This window comes from Salminus brasiliensis, chromosome 3 (genome assembly GCF_030463535.1).
Source record: "Salminus brasiliensis chromosome 3, fSalBra1.hap2, whole genome shotgun sequence".
NCBI classification, from domain to species: Eukaryota; Metazoa; Chordata; class Actinopteri; order Characiformes; family Bryconidae; genus Salminus; species Salminus brasiliensis.
Window position 1 is genome coordinate 24,243,751 of NC_132880.1, and position 25,292 is coordinate 24,269,042.

The following is a 25,292-nucleotide window of genomic DNA, read 5'->3' on the forward strand; positions in this document are numbered from 1 at the left end:
TAATGTACTGTATGTAATTTCAGTATTCAATTTTCCTGTACCTAATGAAAAAGAGGAAGCTCATTTAAGAACCACCAGGGGGTGCTCATCTACTCAGAATATTCTACTGAATCTGAGGTGAACATTAGTGTTTAGTGAGTGACCCCAAAAACAAAAACCATATAATTATTTTAGATTATAATGTAAAAAATCAAATTTAGGACACGCTCAGTCCTGAGATTAGAATTTTAATTTGGATGCCACATAAAATCAAAATGTCAAACATATCTGGAATTTCATTCCATACAGGTACATGCATAGCAACACATTTTTGACAACATATTACTTTTTTCTATCATAAAGATTACACCGAGTCCTCTTTTTCAAGTGTAAACCCCTTTCCCTTGTGTTCAGCAAGACAAGTAAACATTTCCACAGACATTTTCTGGGATCCAAGTAGGCAAAAAAAGTCCCTCTTTCATAATACTGCTAATGGTTCATCTTTCAAAAAGTATTGCATTGGAAGCCAAGTTTTAAAAAGAGACTAATGAACCAGCAAACACATACAAGTACTTTTTAGAAGAATTCTGCATACGCAAAATATAAACAAAACCAAACCAACAAAAACATTCAAGTGTAAATAATTGTAAATAACAACAAGGACAAACTAGAACCTACACATACTGACAGGTATGTCATTATTTTCAGAAGGACCTTCATTATGAGTGCTTCAGGATTGCAAAAATGTGCACAGTGGTCTAAACAGAGAAGTGCTCTGCAGTCTACAGTGTATTTTGCTTGTTATTTACCATTTTTAATTTAATTATTCCTCTGGCTGACTGTGTAGCCTTATTCGTGTGACTCCAAGTGAAGATGATTATATTCTTATCTCAAATCTGTATTAATTTACTGCTAGAAATATGTTTGGAAATAAATAAATACATCACAAAGAGGCAAAAATATTACACACAATACTCTTTCAACAAACATTTCAAAATTCACTATTCACTGAAGGATAAATCTCCTGATTTGATTGTCCGTCTGCTGTTGTGTAAACGGGCACGGTGCATTGCAAAAAAAAGAAAGAAAAGAAAAGTAAGGATTCATTTTACATGCTCTGTCGTGGGTGCCGAGCAATAGAACTTCTTGTGCGTTATAAAGTTTGACAAGTTATTGAACTGGATGTCACAAGGACGGCAGTACTTGACATTTGCAGCAGTGGAGATTGGTCCACTCGTGCCTTTCTTTATACTGGATGGGATCTCCTCAGTTGGCAAAGATGTTGGTATGCTCTCCTTTGCTTTTGTAGAACCTTCTGCGTCTGGACTTGAGAAAGTCAAGTGATTATCTGGGGTAGGAGTGCCATCAGGCTCATTTTCTGGATCTGCTGACTTCTCCTCAGGCTGGAGGCTCTCGTTTAAGGCCAAAGTCTGGTTCTCCTCAGCGTCTTCAGTGCCAATATGACTCCCATCAGGCATCGGTTGGTCTTTCTCGCCCTCGCTGCCCTCATTTGGACTCTGTCTCCGCTCACTTTGTGTAACAAGCATTCCTGTGGCATAATCGGTTGGCTTGATCTCATAGTATGGCCATATCTGCTCATCTGTTCTCATTTTCTTAGCTGAGCTCGGGTAGCTCTCGAGAGGCTGCACGCTGTACTCTTCTTTTATGACAATTGCATGCTGCTCTGGAGATGTCCCAGCATCAGATGTCGTCACAGCATGTGCCGGGACAATACCGGCATTCTGAACTGGATGCTCAAACCCGCCATTCTTGCTGGACATTTCTGTGGCACTGTTGTTGCTGTTTGAGTTTCTCAGGCCTTCTTTTTTGATGCTTGGAACCTTGCTATCAATAGCATTACCTGGACAGAAGTTCTGTTTGTGGGCAAGGTAATCCTCAACTTTGTTGAAGCTGATCTTGCAGACTGCACATTCGTGATAGTCCATGAGCAGTTTAGCAGGGATTGAGATTTTACCAAACTGTGCCATGCATTTTTTGCTTAGATCTATGGGCGCATCACCTTCCTCTTGGGCAATTGCATTGCACTTTGACACCAGGGCTGATTTTGTAACTGTCAGGGAAGGTTCAGGGTGCTTGGGAACCAAGCCCTGGATCATGTTGTACCGCTGATGAAACTGGTCCTTGAGACTTTCCATCACATCCTGGGACATGAAGGGACTGCCAATTGTTGCCATTCCTAGATAAGATGGAGGCCCCATGGGTTGCATTTGCTCCTGATCGTGAACCGGCATCTCGTAGGCCTTCCTTCTCTTACGAGCACGCACTGACTTCTGATTGGCTGCTGATTTATTGCTGTTTGCACGTTTTACTGGTGGATCATGGCGGGTGGCGCAGTAATACTGTTTGTGTACCATAAAGGTTTCATGGCGACTGAAGGTGATCTTGCAGGCATCGCAAGTTGTATGGCTTGAGTCCATGGCATTCTCTGTTAAGGAGATTTTTGGACTCTTCGAGTCTAACTGCATGCCATTCGGCCTCTCCTCCACACCAGAAGGGGTTGACGCTTTCTTAATCTGAACAGCAAATTCCTCAGGAGCTTTGCCTCCTGCAACGAAAGAATCGCAAGCGGAGGGATTGAACTGGGTTGATTCGTGACCTTTGACATCAGGGGGATGACCAGCACTTAGCATGCTAGCTAAGCCACCCCCAGTCTTAGGACTGAGTGGATCCGCAGCCTTATCCAAAATGCTGGTGTAGTCCTGTGGCTTGGCCATTTGCTGCCAGCGACTGTTACAGTAGTGCTTCTTGTGAACTAAATAATTGTCAAGGTTGCTGAAACTGATATTGCATTCGAAGCATGTTGCTCCTTTGGGCACCAGTGTGCTGTACATTACCGGGGGGTAACTATTTCCACCATGGCGCAGCCTTCGATGGACCAGCTCTGACATTTTAGCCAATATCTCAGAGGCCTGTGGGACAGCAGTTATTTCCTGTGTGAATGGAACATGGGGCATGAACGGTGGCATCGGAAATGCTGGGGACATATGGTGCTGTATTGGGGATGAAGCTAAGCGGGGACTGGAGGGTTCTGATTTCACTCTAGTGTAGGAAAAGCTAGCCCTGTTTCCTGAGTTAACCTCAGCCTTCGCAACTGACTGCCCCTGTTGATCACTCTCTTGCTCCGTGCTCTGACCCACTTCTCGGCGAGCAGGGCTTTCTAGGGTGTCTTTCCTGCTCAAATCGCGTCTACCATGCTTCGGACTGTCTGCCCCAAGGCTTTGAGGTTGCTCCACTTCACTCTCTTTAGCAAGCTTGCCACCGACACCACCGTGTCTGTGCAGTTCCTGGTGCTTGGACAGCTCTCGGAGCGTCTGGAAAGTGAAATGGCAGTGACTGCACCTGAGCCCAGTCTGAGACAGGTGGGACAAGATGTGGGGCTGGAGCGCCACAAGTGTCTCAGCTGTGTAGTCACAAATAGTGCACTTCAAACTGCTTCCAGCAGGTGTCTCTTCAGTCTTGAAAGCTACAGAAGCAACAGCAAACAACAAAAAAGAATCTTATCACTGGTTATAATGATTACATTCATTTTCACATAAAATAATTTTTTTCTGGTGAGTGTAGATATAGAGAAAAGATAACCAACACACAAATTCTTAAGATAAAAGTCAGATTTTATGATTTTGTTTAATATTTTTTTATGATCTACACTAAACATACAAATATGCAATACCAGGTTCAGGTAGCATAGACAACAGGTGGTAGTTTAAGTAGCACTTGGTAATAGCTTATACTTCATCAGACACATCAGACTCAAACCTATCAGAGATGAGATTGTAATCTGGCTTTGATGCTCATAATTCAGGAAGACTCAAGATTCTTTCATTTTACCCAATAGCCAATATGGTTGTATTTGAATTCAGTACAGCTGTGTGTACAATCTATCATTTGGAAGTTTTGAATTAGTGTTTTCAGGACTATAAAATGTATACAATTCTAATTCTAACTCCTTGTCCTGTTCATCTTCTCCAACCAATAGGACGCTATGAAGATGTAAAAAATGAAGAAGTATACAAAATGATCAAAGGAGCTGTAGATGATTTTAAACTGAAAACATTTTTGTTCACAGAATTTTTAAAATGTCAAATAAAAATCTACAAACTACAAAAATACAATTTGGTGTTTAGGTAAAAATATTTAGACTATTTAAATCTATACTCTACAAGTTCAATAAATGACAATAAATGAATGAAAAACTTCAAAAACAAAAAACAAAGAGGCAAACAAGCCATAAACAAAAAGGGTGACACTAGAAACATCACATCTGTTTTGGACTAATGGTGGTTTTATGCAGAGATCTTCTCTCTCTCTACTCACCTGTGTGTGTGGACAGATGCATTTCTAGAGCATGTGAACCCGAGAAACTCATGTTGCATTGCGGGTAAGTGCAGACGCGGGGCATTTGATGGCCTGTTTTGGTTTGTTTCTCGGTGGCCATCTCGGTGTCCCTCTGCCGCCCGCTGCAATAGTACATAAGGTGAGCCTGCAGGTTCCTCTCGCTCCTGAACCAGATCCCACAGTTCTTACACAGAAATATGTCCTCTGCAAAACAACAAGTAAAATATAGTACAGTTACCAAACCGTTTACTGTAATGAAGAGTTATAAATCTGTTCTACTGGAATTAGAATATTTTTATATATAATACTAACTTGCACAATGTAGATTGAAATATTATGAAATATTTATAGATTAACAAAGCTGACAGTCATTTATGTATGCAGATGGTTTTTGAGGCCTGGCTCTGTGTTCCATTGCTGTTTTGTTCCTAGTTCATATTGAATTTTTTTTAATTTTTTATACTTGGACCACATCTATAGATTCCTTTAGAAATTTCCACTCAATGTAAAGAGAGCTGGTGTGATCTGGCAGCGACATTGTTCTATATCAGACCCAACACACCCCACTGAAAAAAGCTGTATGGATGTAAACGAATAAATGTAAATATCCCCCGAAAACTGAAGGTCATCCGCACACTCTTTGTGATTGGCTAATCCTAGCAGAGCACGCACATCAGAGCCAAGACCATTCTTCGACACAAGATTTCCATTTTTAACCAAGCACATTAATCAGCCCATCCACAGGCCCAGATAACGGCTCACTCACTGTTCACGATAGCGTTGGGCAGGATAGAGGCCATGGCGGCCTGCTGGGGGAGAAGCTGGATGCCGTCCAGCAGCCTGGCAGGGTACATGCCCTGCCCATGGGGGGTGGAGCCTGCTGTCTGGATCTGAGGGCAGAAGTCCACAATATATGCCGCAAGCTCCTCCCCCTCCATCACATTCCGCGTGGTAGAGCACCATACGTGTCCTCCTGAGAGAGAGAGAGACATTATTAGTAAATGTCTACAGAGTGATTGTTGTCATTTTGCTGGGTTAGTTAAATGTAAGTATATTGGTAGTTATAAATAATAACATAATAAATTAATAGGGATGTACAGATATGGAAATTGCAGGCTATGTACATATCTGTACATGTTGCATGCAGGACTCATGCAGGACATTTCTGCCCTTTCACTTTTTGACTTAACCTGCCAGTTCTTTACATTGTCTTGCTCAATATAAGGACACAGGGAAGGCCTTCTCTGCTACCTTCAATGCTACACAAACTACATTTCTTTACTTGTCCTTTTATTATTTATTATTTGTAGCAACATCAATGGCCTGCCTGACCACATATGATTGTGATCTCATCGTTCTTACCTATTTTCACCTGACATTTAATTTACTGTATGGACAGGTTTATACTTCTGTCATTTTTTTCACTGTATAATTCATATTAAGGAAGATTGCAGTCACCCATCATCTCGTACAGTGATGGACATTTGAAAGGACCTATATCATGAAAAAAAAAAGTTTTCAAATTTGATGTAGTACATAATACACATTATTATGTGTATTATGTATGTGGAACATTGTATGTTCCACATACAATACACTCCACGTGGCGTCTCAAATAATATTGATTCTAATACAAATAATATATATTTCTGTAAAATGTAAAAGATGTTTTTTTTCTGAGAACAAGCCTGTAGATACAAAACCTTTAATCAAATACAGATCATAAAATATCTCCTCTTCTACTGACAAACTCCACTTTGGGATGGACTGAAAGAGCACAAGCTCCACCCAGTTTCCACACTTGTTTTAGTAAAACTATGAGTCAGAAATAATGAATATAAAATTACCACATTATTTAGTTTTGCTATGGGTTGAGACTGGTCAGTTTTGGAAACGTGTGGCCATTAAAACATCCTTGTTCTGAGGGCCGTTAATGGCTGAATGAGATAAAGGCATGACAAAAGGAGGATTCCTCTTTAACCTTGGCATCACAGCGTGTCTTTGAGCTTCCCTCGCCTCTGCGTTCCTTAATGTTCTAGTAAATTAGTTTCACAGTTTGATCTAATTCTCCCTTTTTTTTCCCCCTTCACTGTTTTATGAACACGCTTCTATTTTGTTCAGTTTCTTGAATATCTGGCAACCTACGCTGCTGAGATCAATTCTACAAACTTTCCCTTTTCACTATTTGACATTAAGTGGCCGTTAATTTGCGCGGAGGTAAACTGAGAAATGAAACAACAGCAGCAGCAGCAGCGGAAATCTCAGTTTGTGCTTTGAACCCACGTACAATGCACAGCTTCGAGAACATACATGCATGCATTTCTTTGAAGATGGGAAAAACAAGCGAGGGACAGTGGACTGCAAAACGCACTGTGTTTTTTTTTTTTTTTTTTTTTTTGCATTCCTGTAGAAAAAGGGAACGGACATCTTGGATGAAAGTGCAGCATTATCTAATTGCGGAAGCCGTGGATGAAACATTCCGCTGGAGTCCTAAAGAACAAACTCATTAGTGAGGCAAAAGGGAGAGGAGCGCTTTGTGGCCAAGATAACATTTATCTCTGTAAATGACAGCCTCTCTGTCTGCGCTTCATCTTCCATTGAGGGGATTAAAGTTTTAAATATGACTATTTACAAAAGTCTGGAGAGAGAGATAACAAGCAGAGGCATGATACGCCACCGCTCAACGCCAGAATTAGGACATGGACTAATTGGCCTGTTGGACAATGAAGATGAGGAGCACACACACACACACACACACTCTTACTTGTATCTTTCAAAGATGCATTAACACTGACAACTTGTCAAAAAGTGACCTGTGATGATTTCTCCTGGTTTGTTTAAAGGGCTCTTAATTTGACGTTCTGCAGTCTAACCCAGTTTAAGAGCATTACGCCACACTGGGTGACAAAATGGCACTCAGCCAGGTTATTAAAGCGATACTCTGACACATTTACTCACTGTGAGGAAAAAAAAGTTTCCAGCAAGTGTGGGCACCTTTGTTCAAATACTATTTATAGAATGTATCATAAATAAAAAATAAACACAAAATGTAGCTTGTACAAAGATTACAGCAAATTTTATGCTGTTTTATTGTTTTTAGAATATGTTACATTCAGAAAATGAACAGAAAAGGAGTCTTGAGTGTACAGTGTCATGATCAAAAGGATTTAAACAGTTCAGACCTCCTGTGCAAATAAATGCTTTGACTGATTTCATTCAAATTGAATTTAAATATTCAACACTTGAAACAAACAGATGAGAAAAAGCAATATTTTCCATTGGCTCAAACCTCGAACAGACTTCAAACTTAATTGTCTTAAATGTCCAAATACATCAAATATTTGTCTTCATCTGCTTTTTTTACATTGTGATCCATGACTCTGGCCCATACCGCCTGTCCTTTAGGGGAAAACCAAAATAAATGGTTGTGTTTTTTTTCCTAGGGCACCAAAAAACTAGCTGGGTAGTCCTTTTTCTTGGTAGGTCTTACTGTTCTCATAATAAATGACCAGTTACTGCAAGAAAAATCATGAAAACTAAAACAGCAGGGCTGGCTGGACATGCAGATTAGCAGCCAACTACATAGAGCTCAGGGTCCCCACAATAGCTGTCGATATGATCCAATCGGTGATTGTCCAATCAGTATTGTAGCACAAAGCACAAGGTTGAGCTGAGCATTCCACCCCAAATGTTGTCCTTTGTAGCCCTGCCCTTTAGTAATACCTGTCTTTTACTGGCGAACAAACCACAACGTCTTCATGTGTTTTCACAGCCTTGCTGTTGCTGCGTCTACTTCAGGCCGTGATTTGCATTTGCTTAGCCTCTGTTTGCTGTTTTTTGGAATGAAGACTTTGCACTTACGCCCGGCCTGCGCTCATACGTCACAAAGTCCTTTTATTTGATGAAATTGTCTTATTTGCACTTGCAGCTTATTTACACCCATTATTTCTCATAGTAAGTAGAAGAACCTGCCAATAGAATAAGACAACGCTACTGGACAAAGTGACTTAAAACAATTAAAAACTAATAATAATTATTAACGTATTGATAACATTGTCAGATGATTAGCTTTAGCTTTAGCTAGTTTCTGACTTTGTTCTTCTACTGAACTACTGTTCTCACTCATCTATAAACATGCTACTGGACTACAGTACAGAGCAGAGCTACAGATCCATCAGACATATCTTGGCTTGTTGACTAAATAAATCTGTGGTAACGGGAAATAGTCTAAACGCATTGAATTGAGTCTGGCCTATTGATTTAACCTAATTTCTGAACATCAACCCAACAGAGAAGCAAAGCCACTCTATAAATGGGCTGAACCTGTGAAAGGCATTTAAACTGGGTTAAATTTGCACTGAGGCCACAGGATAAAGGAGCTACACCACCAGAACTCTCCAAAACCACCAGCAGCCAGAAAACGGCGTGTGAACCCGCAGCCAAATGAAGCAGCCTCTGCGCCATCTGTGTGCAGGCATTAGGCTCTCTTCAGCCGTGAACACCGGAGTAATTCACACAAATAGCTTCACTCACCGCTAAACAAACAGGCCGTTTACCGCAGCCCACTGCAGAATGTGATATCTCAACAGCATGAAAAGAACTGTGACTGTTCTTGGTGGATACATGAGTTGCATTAACATTATGAAGCAATTTATAGCTCATAATAACAGCTTTTAATAATAAAGTAAAAAAGCCTCTTCGGGTTGAGAGCGCTGACCTCTTGGGTAAAATCCTATGTGATTTCACCCCACCACCTCCGTCCACACACTTCCTTCAGTTTCAGATGCTGGTTCTGTATCTCTCAGCCTGTCAGCAAATGCACTCGTACAGCTGTCCACAAGGGAGGGACAGAGCTCAAAGCACAGTTTGTATTTACGGCTGTGCGGTAAAAGCGAATTACACTCCCCAACTGTAGGGGGAGCCAGAGAGCAAAAAAACAAACAAAAAAAAAACAGTCCTTGCATAATGCTGCTTTAAAACGCGAAGAGCAAAAAGTGAACTTGTTACTGGCCTTCATTGTTTTGGCTAAAGGAAGAACAAGCCGTACACACTGTATATACCTACTGGCTTTTATGCTAAGCTAAGTCTAACCCGAGCGGATATTAACCGGGACATGCCGAAGCCTCCTTCGCTGAACTTTCTCTCTGCCTGTTTACGCTCTTTGGCTATTTAAATCCTGGCAGTGGAGCTCAGAGCTGTTGGCTTCGGCAGCGTTTACTCTGGCAGCTAGAGCCACGCTAAAGACAAAAGAGAAGAATAAACAAAACGCACGTGTCTCCCTCACCCCGTCTCTCTCTCTGTCTTTATCCCTCTCTCTCTCTCTCTTCTCCCTCCGAATTCACAGCAAATATTTGGATCAGCCGACAAGTTTTCTGACTCATCAGAGCTGAAAAGAAAACAGAGCTTTTGGAGCTTTCTGAGCGCCCACACAAAAGAGGGAGCGAGAAAAGGCACAAGACTTAGAGAAACTTTACAAACACCAAACGCATCTCCGGGAGGAGCCCCAGTTACACGGGTTAAGCTGGAGGTGTGTGTGTGTGTGTGGGGGGGGGGGGTTCTCAACCACGAGGTGGAGTTTTCTTTGCCTTTTGACACTAAAGGCTCACACTGCTGCCAGACACCAGACACACACATTAGATGGAGTATTAGTGCCGTGTTAGCTAACCCTAACAGACATGGGGGGAGGGGGGCGGTGGAAAACTTGTAGAATTTGGCAAAAACTGTAAAGACCCCCCCCCCCCCCCCCCACCCACACACACACACACCTCCTTAAACAACTATTTACTCACTGTCAGAACAGGGATAACAGGGTGGTTTTTGTGCGTCGTCGGCCGATATACCAACATTCCCATGCAGATAAAAGCCAGTACAGTTGGGTGCTGTTGAAATGTCTGGTGGTGTGGATTTTCTGAGGGTAAATACTTCGTCAACGAGGGCATTTTACAGATGTAGTAAGCCAAATACGGTTGGAGTTTGACAACTCTATGGCGGCTCTACTCTAACGAATAGCTTTGGCCATGGTCGTGGCATAGAATTTGATAAACAGTCATAAACTTATGAACATGGCCCAGCCCAACATGCTGTTACACATCAACTTTCATCACAGAAACCTGCGATTCGTGGATTATGGGCCCTTTACACTGGGCTGGGCGTGATTCCAAACACAGCAGTGAGCCTCGGACATCAATGCCGAATCTGACCTTGCATTTTCCTTTCTACTGACCAATTAATCACCATGACTACCCACGAACTGTCCAGAACTCGTCTCTTTCTCCCTCTCTCTTTCTCTCTCTCGTTTCTGTCTCGCTCTCTCTCATGCTCTCTCCTCTCCCCCCCCCATCCTCTCTGGCCTGTTGGCCTCAGACCCTCCACCATCTGCCCTCACACCTGTGCCCCGACTGATCCGCCGGCCTGCACACTACATCAAACATACACACATACACACACATGGGCACGCTCCCTGTGAGTCTCTGCCAGTCTGTGTGTGTGTGTGTGTGTGAGGGGCAGTAAATTGGCTGAGGTAGGGGGGGTGTAAAGTAGAGTGAGTGTTCGTTTATTCATGAATCAACATTATTTTCAGACTCGGAGTCAGACTGAGAGACAGACCAGCAGAAGACTCCAGCTCTCTGACAGCTGCTGCTCCCAGAGGGTCTTTACTTCCTGAGTGACGGCTCACAACCCCCCCCCCACACACATTCTCTGTTCACTCTCTTGTTCTCTCTCATTCTCTATTTCTCTTTACTCTCTCATTCTCTATTTCTCTTAACTCTCATTCTCTATTTCTCTTAACTCTCATTCTCTATTTCTCTTTACTCTCCTTCTCTATTTCTCTTTACTCTCCTTCTCTATTTCTCTTTACTCTCGCTCTCTCATTCTCTATTTCTCTTTACTCTCCTTCTCTATTTCTCTTTACTCTCGCTCTCTCATTCTCTATTTCTCTTTACTCTCATTCTCTATTTCTCTTTACTCTCCTTCTCTTTACTCTCGCTCTCTCATTCTCTATTTCTCTTTACTCTCCTTCTCTTTACTCTCGCTCTCTCATTCTCTATTTCTCTTTACTCTCCTTCTCTTTACTCTCGCTCTCTCATTCTCTATTTCTCTTTACTCTCATTCTCTATTTCTCTTTACTCTCCTTCTCTATTTCTCTTTACTCTCATTCTCTATTTCTCTTTACTCTCCTCTTTACTCTCGTTCTCTCATTCTCTATTTCTCTTTACTCTCCTTCTCTATTTCTCTTTTTCTATTTCTCTTTACTCTCGCTCTCTCATTCTCTATTTCTCTTTACTCTCATTCTCTATTTCTCTTTACTCTCCTTCTCTATTTCTCTTTTTCTATTTCTCTTTACTCTCGTTCTCTCATTCTCTATTTCTCTTTACTCTCCTTCTCTATTTCTCTTTTTCTATTTCTCTTTACTCTCGCTCTCTCATTCTCTATTTCTCTTTACTCTCATTCTCTATTTCTCTTTACTCTCCTTCTCTATTTCTCTTTACTCTCCTTCTCTTTACTCTCGCTCTCTCATTCTCTATTTCTCTTTACTCTCCTTCTCTATTTCTCTTTACTCTCCTTCTCTTTACTCTCGCTCTCTCATTCTCTATTTCTCTTTACTCTCCTTCTCTATTTCTCTTTACTCTCCTTCTCTTTACTCTCGTTCTCTCATTCTCTATTTCTCTTTACTCTCCTTCTCTTTACTCTCGTTCTCTCATTCTCTATTTCTCTTTACTCTCCTTCTCTTTACTCTCGCTCTCTCATTCTCTATTTCTCTTTACTCTCCTTCTCTTTACTCTCGCTCTCTCATTCTCTATTTCTCTTAACTCACCTTCTCTATTTCTCTTTACTCTCCTTCTCTTTACTCTCGTTCTCTCATTCTCTATTTCTCTTTACTCTCCTTCTCTTTACTCTCGCTCTCTCATTCTCTATTTCTCTTTACTTTCATTCTCTTATTCTCTATTTCTCTTTACTCTCTCGCTCTTTCTCTTTCTCTATTTCTCTTTACTCTCGCTCTCTCATTCTCTAAACTCTCTCATTCTCTATTTCTCTTTACTCTCGCTCTCTCTTTCTCTATTTCTCTTTACTCTCATTCTCTTTACTCTCGCTCTCTCTTTCTCTATTTCTCTTTACTCTCATTCTCTTTACTCTCGCTCTCTCTTTCTCTATTTCTCTTTACTCTCATTCTCTTTACTCTCGCTCTCTCATTCTCTATTTCTCTTTACTCTCGCTCTCTCATTCTCTATTTCTCTTTACTCTCGCTCTCTCATTCTCTATTTCTCTTTACTCTCATTCTCTTTACTCTCGCTCTCTCATTCTCTATTTCTCTTTACTCTCGCTCTCTCATTCTCTATTTCTATTTACTCTCATTCTCTTTACTCTCGCTCTCTCATTCTCTATTTCTCTTTACTCTCTCATTCTCTATTTCGCTTTACTCTCTCGCTCTTTCTCTATTTCTCTTTACTCTCTTTCATTCTCTATTTCGCTTTACTCTCTCGCTCTTTCTCTATTTCTCTTTACTCTCTCTCATTCTCTATTTCTCTTTACTCTCTCGCTTTCTCTATTTCGCTTTACTCTCTCGCTCTTTCTCTATTTCGCTTTACTCTCTCATTCTCTATTTCTTTACTCTCTCGCTTTCTCTATTTCTCTTTACTCTCTCTCATTCTCTATTTCTCTTTACTCTTTTGCTTTCTCTATTTCGCTTTACTCTCTCGCTCTTTCTCTATTTCTCTTTACTCTCTCATTCTCTATTTCTCTTTACTCTCTCATTCTCTATTTCGCTTTACTCTCTCGCTCTTTCTCTATTTCTCTTTACTCTCTCTCATTCTATTTCTCTTTACTCTCATTCTCTATTTCGCTTTACTCTCTCGCTCTTTCTCTATTTCTCTTTACTCTCTCTCATTCTCTATTTCGCTTTACTCTCTCGCTCTTTCTCTATTTCTCTTTACTCTCATTCTCCATTTCATTTACTTTCTCTTTACTTTCTTTTCTTATTCATTGTTGGATGATGTCACTTTGTCTCAAAGTCTGGCTGAACTGCACAGTTCACACTGTTGCTGAACACAGTTGTGCATCTGAACCTGAATATCAATACAAACACTGTGGCCAGCCCTGCTTGCGTTCCACACCTGCTGTTTCATAAGCAAGCACAAATACATATAAAAACATAAAGAATGCAGAGTATACAAAGATTATGTTACAATCTTTTTTTCTTTTTTAATAAATAAAGCCACCAGCATCTGTAGAATCTATTCAATTCAGTAAAATAAAAATTGTGTCCAAACTTTGCAGAGAAGTGCCATATTTTGCCAGGACCTAAAATCAACAACACGTTTGATTTGAATGAGGTGCCCGAACTTTAGCATTTTGCACATATTATTCTTGTAAAAGCAGAGCTGCTCAGGAAGTGTTAGTGTTTTCAGCCACCCCTAAAGAAGAATACACTTACATGCATTTCTGGACAAGCTGAGAGATTTTTTATTAAAAAAAATCTGAGGGGGCAAAAGCTTATGTGGTGAGGACTAGGATGCATATGCACCACTTGCTCTGCTTGTCAGGTCCAGATTTTGAAAGGAACAATTGAGGAATGATGGTCGCATGTATCACACACACACACACACACACATACTTACTCACATGGCTGAATATGTGTATATGTGGCACATTCAAGCTGAGCCGGTCTTAATGAATTGTAGCGTCTCCCACTTAACCCAACGATGCAGCCGCTGTCTCTCTCTCTCTCTCTCTCTCTCTCTCTCTTTCCGATAGAGTCTGGGGCTGTTTATTAAATGATGGAATTTGGCTGTTTCACATGAGGAATGTTATCAGGCGGAGAACAATCCTGCCCATGGTTTCACCCTTACGGGCTTGCCCGCCTGCTCATTAGCCACAGCCTTTTTTTAATCCAGAAGTTTCTTATCAAACGTGACACCTGCATCTCCGAATGGCACTTTTCCCTCGTTCATTGGCATGTATTTGGGTGAGCAGACTCCAAGGTGCTTTGTGGAGATTAAGAGGGAGAGACAGAGAGGGAAAGTGAGAGAGGGAGAGAGAGAGAATGAATGCTTATTTTATCATTTAGCGGGTCTGGACCGTATCCAAGGAGTTTTTGTCTTGTTGTTGTAATTAGAAAGCCTTTTAAGCGATAACAGCTGCTGTAGAATATGAATATGGAGGGAAGCGAGGCCTCAGATAGACATGCCCCCCCCCCCCCCTCTTCTGCATCACCACCCTCTGCTAATTTTCATACGGCTGCTTTGCTTTTGCTGAAAAGAGACTATCTAGCTAGCTAGCTAGCTAGCGCCTCTTTCAGCATTCCTGATTGAAGTCGTTCTTGACAGTCTCCTGTCTCGAGTGTCATATGAAGCGCTCCAATTCTCCAGCGCGACTCAACAGTAAACAGCTCCTCTCCGTAAAAAAAAAAAAAAAAAAAACGACATGCAATTAAGCTCGCAGACGTTTCGCGGACGGCCCGAGACGACTGTCAGTTCCCAACAGGCCCCAGAGTGCCGGGACTGAGTTGCACCGAGCACGTGTGCAAGCCTGTCACTTCAAAAAGGTAGAACCCAAGTTTACTTTTTTTTGCGAGAAACCATTATCACCGTACAATAATCACGACTAATCAGCAGCCCAGCATCCACCCAGTAAACAAGGACACAATAGAAAGGCCTCGCCGGGGGATTTCACACACTGTGATTGACATGCTATGCAAATCGCGTTATTATCTCCGCCAGCAGATCTTTGCTCGAAACCTTCGGCAGGCTGGTGCGCTTCCTCATGCATTGCACCAGTGCAGCACACCTCATCATCCCACCATACATTCCCAAACTGACAATACGTCACGAGAAAGCACACAAATGCTGTGAAAGGTTCTTCACAATCGCAGGTTTCATTTAACTAGGGTGGCCATAGCTTAGTTTTTACAGGACACTGAGGACACATGGCCATACATTGTGGTTAAGATGTTGTGGCTAGGGGCTTTCAGTAGGTGGCCTAAGTTGTAGCACTGTGACAATGCGCGCATGGGAGGGTAGGAAGGAGTGGCTTTGAAATATCTCTAAAATTAAGCGCCTGTGTTACTGAGCATTAATACATAAACATTTGCTCATGAACTAAAACTAATAACCCTAATAATATTAATAAATGCATCAATGAAATAAAAAGCCAGGTAGAAGTCAAACTGATTTGTGTTTATTTACAATTGTGTTCCTAGGCGGTGTATTTCTAGGCGGTGGCCGATGGACTGTGGTGGAAAGCAGTTTGACCAATGGTTGATGTAGATGCAGGTCATTTAGAAATCCCGGGCAGTTGGGTAAAAGAGAATGTATGGTCACCCTAGTGTAAAGGGACCCATTTTTGCTCATTTCAAAGTTTAATGAACCCCCATGTGCTGTAGAAGACCCCCCTTACACTTATATAGAACTTGGTATATTATTTAAACGGACTTTAAGCCTATAGTGGTTCTCTGAAACCTAAATAACACAAACACTTTTCCTAGGGTTTTTTAGTAAAGGCAGTTTTGAATTTTAGTGGTTCAGCTGTACCTTGCCTGGTTAAATGGGTCTCCTAAATGTTGAAGACGTAGATATGTATTTATTTATTTTAGTTTTCTAAAAAACATTTGACTTATTCTTTCACACCACATAACAACCCCATATATATTTCTGTTTATAAATTGTTGGATACATATTTAGAATGTTGAATAATATTAAATTATTTAAAATAATACCTGTAAACTGTAAATAAGAGCAAATCTTCTGCAGGAAACAAACTTAAATATGGGCATTTTATGTAAATAAAAAAACATTTAATTGGAAAAAAGTAAAGAAATATATTAAATAAACCATACAAAGCATACAAAATGACCTATGTACACGCCATGTTGTACATTTTTACAATTTTTTCTGTCATGTTAAATTGAGTGAATCATCAGGACGTCTGTAAATGATGGGCTTACATTTACAATATCAACAATACATGTCAATATATGGTAAAATTAAGTTAAAGTTTTAGGTCTGTTTTGTACGTTTGTTTGGTATTAAAGTTGCAACATGAGCGTTTGCTAATTCTGCTTTTATATGTGTGAAACCTTCTATATGTGCTAAACCAAGAGAAAAACAACAATTCACACGAGAAACTCTGAAACAGCACGGTCAGGAAAAAAGACACAAGACCCTAGCACTAGCAGGCCGTACTACAGATGCCGATCTATTCACCTGCAGGACAAGAATGTTTCAAATAGGTTTTGAAAATGTGTGGAGGGGGAAAAGGAGGGTACTCTCGTTGATGAAATGTCTCTCCTGCATTTCTTCCTCCTACGTTTGTTCTTTAAACTACCACTGCGGTCACAGTTAGCGGCTAATTCACTCCGAGCGGACAGGGTGCCACCGGAAAACAACAGAGGCTACTGTAGAGAGAAATCCCGGACAGCATTTCTCTCACTTTTATCTGGGGATATACAGTATCACAGCTCAGGATGCTCTCTTTTTTCCAGGTAATAGGATAGAGAGAGAGTGAGGGAGGGAGGGACGGAAGGAGGGAGAGATTTGGAGAAAGGGCGGAGAGATACCCCTCAAGCGAGCATCTCTGTAGGGAGAGGATTATATGCCTCTGCTCCGCTACCTTCCAGCATGGCTCTCCATTGGTTTCAGGAAAAACTCAATTAAACTTTGTCTCTGCCAAATTCGTCTGCGGCGTGTATCAAACAGAAACTCCTCTAGCGTGATGATAGTGTTTAGGGGCAGGCGAGGACTTCCTCACTAACACCCCCCCAAAATTTTGTGACTACGAAATAACAACACGTCCTAGAAGTGAGCGTCTGTTACAGACGTAGCTAGCATTACTGTTAGCTTTGGGGGGAAACCTGAGGAGGATTAGAAACAGAAGAAACGGCACACTCTAAATGTGCAGGCAGTTCAGAGGCAGTTCTAAACTTTCAGTGTTTTAATATTTAATATTTCATATTATTTCAACTACATTTTTGCTCAAACGGCCAAAACATAAATGCAAACAAATGAACAATCCTCTAACTGTATTCCGCTGTGTTCCTCTGAGTTCCACTGTGTTCCTTTCACTGTGTTCCTCTAACTGTGCTCTTCTGACTGTGTTCCTCTAACTGTGCTCTTCTGACAGTTCCTCTAACTGTATTCCACTGTGTTCCTTTCACTGTGCTCCTCTAACTGTGCTCTTCTGACAGTTCCTCTAACTGTATTCCACTGTGTTCCTCTGAGTTCCACTGTGTTCCTTTCACTGTGTTCCTCTAACTGTGCTCTTCTGACTGTGTTCCTCTAACTGTGCTCTTCTGACAGTTCCTCTAACTGTATTCCACTGTGTTCCTTTCACTGTGTTCCTCTAACTGTGCTCTTCTGACTGTGTTCATCTAACTGTATTCCGCTGTGTTCCTCTGAGTTCCACTGTGTTCCTTTCACTGTGTTCCTCTAACTGTGCTCTTCTGACAGTTCCTCTAACTGTATTCCACTGTGTTCCTCTGAGTTCTACGGTGTTCCTTTCACTGTGTTCATCTAACTGTGCTCTTCTGACTGTTTTCATCTAACTGTGCTCTTCTGACTGTTTTCATCTAACTGTATTCCGCTGTGTTCCTCTGAGTTCCACTGTGTTCCTTTCACTGTGTTCCTCTAACTGTGCTCTTCTGACTGTTCCTCTAACTGTGCTCTTCTGACTGTGTTCCTCTAACTGTATTCCACTGTGTTCCTTTCACTGTGCTCCTCTAACTGTGCTCTTCTGACAGTTCCTCTAACTGTATTCCACTGTGTTCCTCTGAGTTCTACGGTGTTCCTTTCACTGTGTTCATCTAACTGTGCTCTTCTGACTGTTTTCTCTAACTGTGCTCTTCTGACTGTGTTCCTCTGTGTCCCACTGTGTTCCTTTGACTGTGATCATCTGACTGTTTTCTCTAACTGTGCTCTTCTGACAGTTCCTCTAACTGTATTCCACAGTGTTCCTCTGAGTTCTGCTGTGTTCCTTTCACTGTTCATCTAACTGTGCTCTTCTGACTGTTTTCTCTAACTGTGCTCTTCTGACTGCGTTCCTCTGTGTCCCACTGTGTTCTTTTGACTGTGATCATCTGACTGTTTTCTCTAACTGTGCTCTTCTGACAGTTCCTCTAACTGTATTCCACAGTGTTCCTCTGAGTTCTGCTGTGTTCCTTTCACTGTTCATCTAACTGTGCTCTTCTGACTGTTTTCTCTAACTGTGCTCTTCTGACTGCGTTCCTCTGTGTCCCACTGTGTTCTTTTGACTGTGATCATCTACTATCTAACTATGATACAGCTAACATAAGTTTCTTTTCATTTATTTAGAACGGAGTCTAAACACATGCAACGTAGTGTGTATGCAGCCCGTAGCAGTAAAATGTAAACCTTAGCATGCTCAATGTTTCCTCACACATACCCTACAACTGTCAAACAACACACATTTACATTTACGGCATTTAGCAGATGCTCTTATCCAGAGCGACTTACAAAGTGCTTTGCTATTTACCCAAGAAAAACCTTAGCTAGTTAGAATAGACTAATAATTCAAAAGAAACCTCTAAGCTTTAGAAATTACTAAACACAATACAATAAGGAGACCATAGTACTCTATTCCTCCAAGTACTCTCGGAAGAGGAGGGTCTTCAGTTTGCGTTTGAAGACAGCGAGCGACTCGGCCGGTCAGACACCCAGGGGAAGCTCGTTCCACCACTTTGGTGCAGGACAGAAAAAAGCCTGGACGCTTGTCTTCCGCGGATTTTGAGGGATGGCGGGTCGAGCCGAGCCGTACTTGAAGCTCGAAGGGCTCTTGGTGCAGATCGGCTTTTGACCACTGCCATCAAGTACGGAGGGGCTGGTCCGTTCTTGGCTTTGTAGGCCAGCGTCAGGGTTTTGAATCTGATGCGGGCAGCAGCTACAGGAAGCCAGTGGAGAGAACGCAGCAGTGGAGTGACATGGCTGACACACTGTGCTCGTCTGATCCACCTTGATTTTATGAGTTGAAATGAGCTGCAAAAAGGCCAGTTCACATAGAATCAGCAACCAGACCTGTGTCCTGTTTACCTCTATGGTTAATTAAAAGGACACAGGTCTGGTCGCTGATTCTCTGTGAACTCTAACCACTGCATAGATTTGTTCAGTTTCAGCAGCATCTCAGCAGCAACCTGATTTACTTTAATGAAGGACTGAGTTGATAAACTAGATGTTGGATTGGAACTGGAAATACTGGCCTTCCTCCAGGAGAAGCCTGAGACTGTAACATGTAGAACAACACACATTATCCCGCTTTTCCTTTTTAGAAAGCATGCTCTGTTGGCTTAGAAAATTTGTACAGGACCTTCATCTGACCCCTGACTATTATCCAGCAAACTCCAGGAAACTGTACGCGATAGGCAGCCCCCTTTCACCGTTCGCCTTCAGGTTTTCTCACCCCCTTTTATCCCCCCTCGTGCTGGCCTAAGATTCACCTTACCACAACAGCTCCCCCCTTCAGCTTTCATCACCGCCGCAGACAGCTATGAGCTGTCAGATAGCAGCCCGTCAGAGAGAGAGAGAGAGATGGAGGGAGGACAGATGCAGAGTGATGGAGAGAGAGAGAGAGGGAGAGAGAGCGATAGCGGGAAAGATGATAAATCAAACTGCAGACGACGAGGTCTAACACCATCTAATGACCAGAATGAAGCCGGAGCCAGCCGCAGTGAGGCTGAGACAGAAACACTGCCGCTTTAAGCCGTGTCACCTTCTGATCCAGCCATCCACCATGATCAAACCCGGATTTACAGCGCCTCACAACATCCAGCAGCTTAATAATCTCATATATTTCTCCCTCTGCGCTCGACACTTCCAGTCTCGACAGTCACTCAAGATAAGCTAAAATCGCTCTGACTGGATTGAGAGCACATATAAAACACATGCTTAAGACTTTTCACTGCTATTCCCTCCCCCCTCACCCAAGCCCTCTTCTGGGGAGCTTTAGGGGGACAGTCAAGCTGTGCTCTGACTATTACTCCATACGATATATACAGGTATATACACATTACAATATTATCCATATAGGGCCATTACTTTATTAGCCATACACCTGGCATTTCTTCAGATTCCCCTAAATTACAGAATTGGTCTTGGTGGCTGTAACTGAACACCACTTTGAAGCTGACAGTGAGAGCTAGCCAAGCTAAAACACGGCCTCCGGACCACGGGGTTAGTTTCCCACACTGTTACGTCTAGGAGAACATCATGTCCCCCTCATTTAATTTCTTATTTATCATTTAATAAACTGAATTATTATCCTGTTGATATTATTCTTTTGCTGTCCTATTTCATGATCACAGATACATTATCCAGATGATCCAAAGGTCAGATTCAACAATGTGCTGGTCACACCTCAGCCACATCAAATGTGCAGCAAAATCCTCCCCCAAGCCCTCTTCTGGGGAGCTTTAGGGGGACAGTCAAATTGTGCCCTGACTATTACTCCATACTATATATACAGGTATGTACACATTACAATATTATCCATATAGGGCCATTACATTATTAGCCATACACCTAAATGTGCATTAAATTGCCCTTATAAGTGTTTTGGCATAAATAAATAAATAATTAAATAAATGGCCCGTATCTTTCCCCGAGTGTAGAATTATTCTCCAGAAATGAGCATCATTTACATGTATACGACTATTTTCCACCTTCTCTCTACCCCTTTTAAGAATTAAGCAGGTTGTTTTTTTGAGACTGTATATGTAAATGACCTCTGTTCAGATTGGCTGCCCTGTATTGCGCCTCGTCATACGTTACATAGACAAAAGTATTGAGACACCTGCTCATTCATTGTGTCTTCAAATCAAGGGTATAAAAAAAAAAGAGCTAGATTCTAGATTCGGAACATTGCTGTGAGGATTTAATTGCATTCAGCGACAACAGGTCTAATGAGGGAGGAGCAGCGTCCTTCATTCACTGCTCCACAGCTCAATGCTGGGGGCGTTATACCCCTCTAGCCCACGCCTGCGTGGTGCCAATAGGTTCACCTTTTTTCTGCTCCAGAATCCTATTCTATTGGCAGTACCTCTCTACAGGGAGTAGATGAGCTGTGTATGTGAGCATGGGCACGTCTGTGTCAGCAATGGGTGCCACTTACAGTAGCTGAATGCATTTATTAGAGGGGGTGTCCACAAATGATTGGACATATAGTGGAACTTCAGTGTGAGTAGGTGGGGCTAAAGTGCTAAAGCCTGATGTTGTTGAGAACTATGACTTATGGTTTTATATGTATATGGGTCACTTAAGCTTTTGCCTGCTCCTGTACCTCATGGGGGCAAACTGTGGATTTCTCGTCCCTGAAATAGGATGGGAGTCAAATTTGAGATCAAATATTTAACGAGCGAATCGCGGACTTCCCCTAAAACTCTCGTTTCAGAAGCAATCTGGATGCGTCTGCGGAAGCCGTAGACTTGCGGAGATATCCGGTGGCTCTGCCCAATCAATTACAGCCTCCGTCAATTCATTAATAACTTCCCATTGAAAGCCCTTCAGTTCATCGGCGTTGTCTTTTAATTAAACACAATCGCAGCAGCGCTGCTCGCTGGCGGAGAAAGAGCCTCCTCGAGGGCGCGGCGCTGTTCGACTGCGCTGATAATGGAATTTGACATTGCTGGAGATGTTGAGCTATTATTCTGCCCCACTGTTTCTCTATGTTCTCTGATAAAGAGCGATAATGGCCCTTAAATCTCCTCTCTTTCCTCCAGTCTTTTTCCTCATAAGCGCTGGGAACGTTCGCCGCTGAACTTACACATGTTCTGTAAGTAGATTAATCAATTAAGCTGCAGTGGATAAAAAAAAAATAAGAAAAAAGTGGAGGAGTTTAGGAGAAATATCGTTTTTACAGTCGGGGGAGAAGAAGAGAGGCCAACAAAGAGTTATCTTCCTGCTCAATGAGACGGAGAGCAAAGCAGGGGAGCGGACAGATAAAGCGGCTCTGTGGTTAAGAGGAGACCCTGGTTTCATCTCAGAATAAGCTCTTACAGTTTTTCACATCAGGCGAGGGTGATGAGGACTCGTAGGAGTTAGAACTAGGTCTGGGTGTCGCTAGTTTACTAGTTCAGGATATATCACGATTTATTATATCACCATGTATCATCAGGCTATATCACAATGCGCTCTGAAGTAGTAACATTTGGACCGGAAGTGTGAGGGATAACTTGACACAAGGTCAGATGTAACAGGTTCCAGTAGACCATGCTCTTACCCATCTTTTCATGTTCCCATGGAAACATCATCTGCCGGTTTTGACAGTATTTAGACTGGCTTTTTTTTCAGATTCCCCTAAATTACAGAATTGGTCTTGGTGGCTGTAACTGAACACCACTTTGAAGCTGTTAAACTACTGACAGTGAGAGCTAGCCAAGCTAAAACACGGCCTCCGGACCACGGGGTTAGTTTCCCACACTGTTACGTCTAGGAAACCATCATGTCCCCCTCATTTAATTCCTTATCATTTAATAAACTGAATTATTATCCTGTTGATATTATCCTTTTGATGTCCTATTTTATAATAACAGATACATTATCTAGATAATTCAAAGTTCAGATCCAACAATGTGCTGGTCACACCTCAGCCACATCAAATGTGCAGCAAAAGCCAGGCACAGAAAGACACAGCCAGGCCTTATGGAGCTACTGCCAGGAAGTAGATACTTCATCCATATTTTATCTCATTTTATCATTTTACATTGTGTCCAAATTTGTCATTTTGGACCAATAGAAATGCAGTTGTTTTAAGACAGAATACACAGCATTCAAAAATATATAATCAGAGTCACGGATTGAACAGAATTCCACCGGCACAGCTGTAGATATTGTGCTCTGGCCAAGCCAGAAAATAGAAGCTAGAAATTGCTTACCTTTACTGTAAACCATGCAGTTGGTTTTGGAGTCCTCTGTGCCGACCCACGTCATTTCCCCCAACCACCGCGGACCCCCGCTTAACACCAGCGGCACCTGACAGACACACAGTGCACTTTTGTTAGTAATTCTAATTCAACTGCAGTTTAGCACAGCTTCCTGCCACACGTACACTTGAGGGAGTTCTTTCATAAATGGTTCTAAAATAGTTTAAAGAATATATATGACCTGTTTGCTTAAGATGTAATACCCCAGTATAACACCTTAAATTAGTCTGTGCATAACCCCTCAAAGCAGTAGTTCGTTAAAAAGGTATAGCATAAAGTTTAGTCCTTTAGTCCTGTGCTTTAGTTCTTGTTTATAGATAACAGAGATTCATACAGTGTCAAAAACTGTGCATTTACCAAACCATGCCTTTAACCCAGCTTATCCTATAAGCTACTGTGCTGCAGGGTCCACAGTTGTGTGTGTGTGTGTGTGTGTGTGTGTGTGTGTGTGTGTGTGTGAGCGTGTGTCCTGTCTGTAAGGTGTGTGAACAGGCTGCTCATGGGTTCCTTGCTTCCTGTGAATGACCACATTGTTAGGGGTCCTCTCTGAAAGCTGCAGCTGATCAGATCTCATCCTCTGGGCTCGGGGAGAGAAGAAGCCGAGCTGTGAGGGCTGATCTTTAGCCACATTGTACCTCCCTATCACCCGCATCACACCGCTTCCTGAGACTGGCAGCGGAAGAATTTAAAGAATCGGTGTGTGTTTCAAAAAAAAAAAAAAATGGACTCATAGAGAGGGCTTAAAAATCGACCAGCTCCAACACTGAGGGTCTTTCTGCTGCTCCCTGCTCTCTTCTGCCCATCTCTCACGCGAGATGATGATGATGATCCTCTTGGAAATGAAACTGGATCATGTAGATGAAAGACAGTTCATAGATTAGAGACTAAAGCCCATCGGTGAGGGTCTTCACTCTTAGAAATGAAGGTCCTTCAGCTGGTTCCTTGAGCGATGCTATAGAAGAACTACATTTGGTCCCATAAGCAGCCATGTTAGTATTAGCATGAAGTAAAGGTTCTTCACACTCACACATCTCTATTACACACATGCTTCTTTATGGGACCAAACGTGGTTCTAGTGCTGAAGAATTTCACCAGTGATGTTAACAGAGTTCCCACTGAATTCCCACAACAGTGCCCATCGAGTTCCCTGGCAGCGGGAAGACGTTTTTCCGATGGTCCGCACCAATGCCTGGACAGCGCAACCACTGCTCTAGCACCTATCTAGTGCTTGTATGATGTTTGTAGCTCTGCCCATCCCCACGCATGTGCTGCAATGCTCTACCTCTGGTCTCTACCTCGCAGACTCTGGCTGCAACAGAAAGGGACAACGGGAGACACAGACGGAACCATTTGGTGTTCCATTTGCTGGCCCTTGACGTCTACAGTCATTGGTCCACACCAAACAAGGGGATTCTACATCAGAGCAGTGTAGGTCAGCATTGTACTGACCACGCAACTCTGTCTGCTTGACATTAGACTAGACTTTACACAGCAGCACCGTACCAGCACCAGCTGATGTTTCTCCTTTCTCCACCCTCATTCTTACTCGTCCTTTTTCTTTTCCCATTTTTTCTCCTTTTCTGTTTCTCTATTCTTCACTCTCCTCTTTGCTTCTGTTCTTTTCATCTCTCCCTTTTCCTCACTTTCTCTCTTTCACCTTCTCTCTCTCTCCCTCTCTTTCTCTCTCTCCTGTGCCAGGCTGGTGACGGATGCCCGGGCAGGTTGGCAGTGCCTATGCTGTTTGGACCTGATAACTCTCTCCCTCTATACCTCTCCCGCTCCTCATCCCTCTCTCCTCTCATCCCTCTCTCGCCCTCTGCCAGGCTGGGAGACAAAGCCGCGTGACGTTCACCCCCGGAAAGGCGGCCAGCCAGAAGACGACAGAATTCAGCAAAAATGCAGATTCGGGCCAGAGAGGGCGAGAGTCAGGGCGGGTCAGCAGTGCGGAGCTAATGAGAGATAACGGAGGAGATACATGTGGGGAGAGATAGGTAGAAAGGGTGAGAGAGAGAGAGAGAAGGATGTGAGGAGCATC

The 25,292-nt window shown here is 42.4% G+C and overlaps 1 protein-coding gene across 1 annotated transcript in view; it reads right to left on the bottom strand.

Moving 5' to 3' along the window:
* Window positions 1-1,082: 1,082 nt before the first annotated feature.
* Window positions 1,083-25,292, bottom strand: part of zfpm2b (zinc finger protein, FOG family member 2b) — a 67,152-nt gene continuing 42,942 nt past the window's right edge. Inside the window, exons 5-8 of the mRNA XM_072674700.1 lie at window positions 23,210-23,306; window positions 5,102-5,308; window positions 4,315-4,539; window positions 1,083-3,463 (exon numbers count right to left, since the gene is read on the bottom strand). Coding sequence (XP_072530801.1) covers window positions 1,083-3,463; window positions 4,315-4,539; window positions 5,102-5,308; window positions 23,210-23,306 — 2,910 coding nt within the window. The remainder of the gene's footprint in view (window positions 3,464-4,314; window positions 4,540-5,101; window positions 5,309-23,209; window positions 23,307-25,292) is intronic.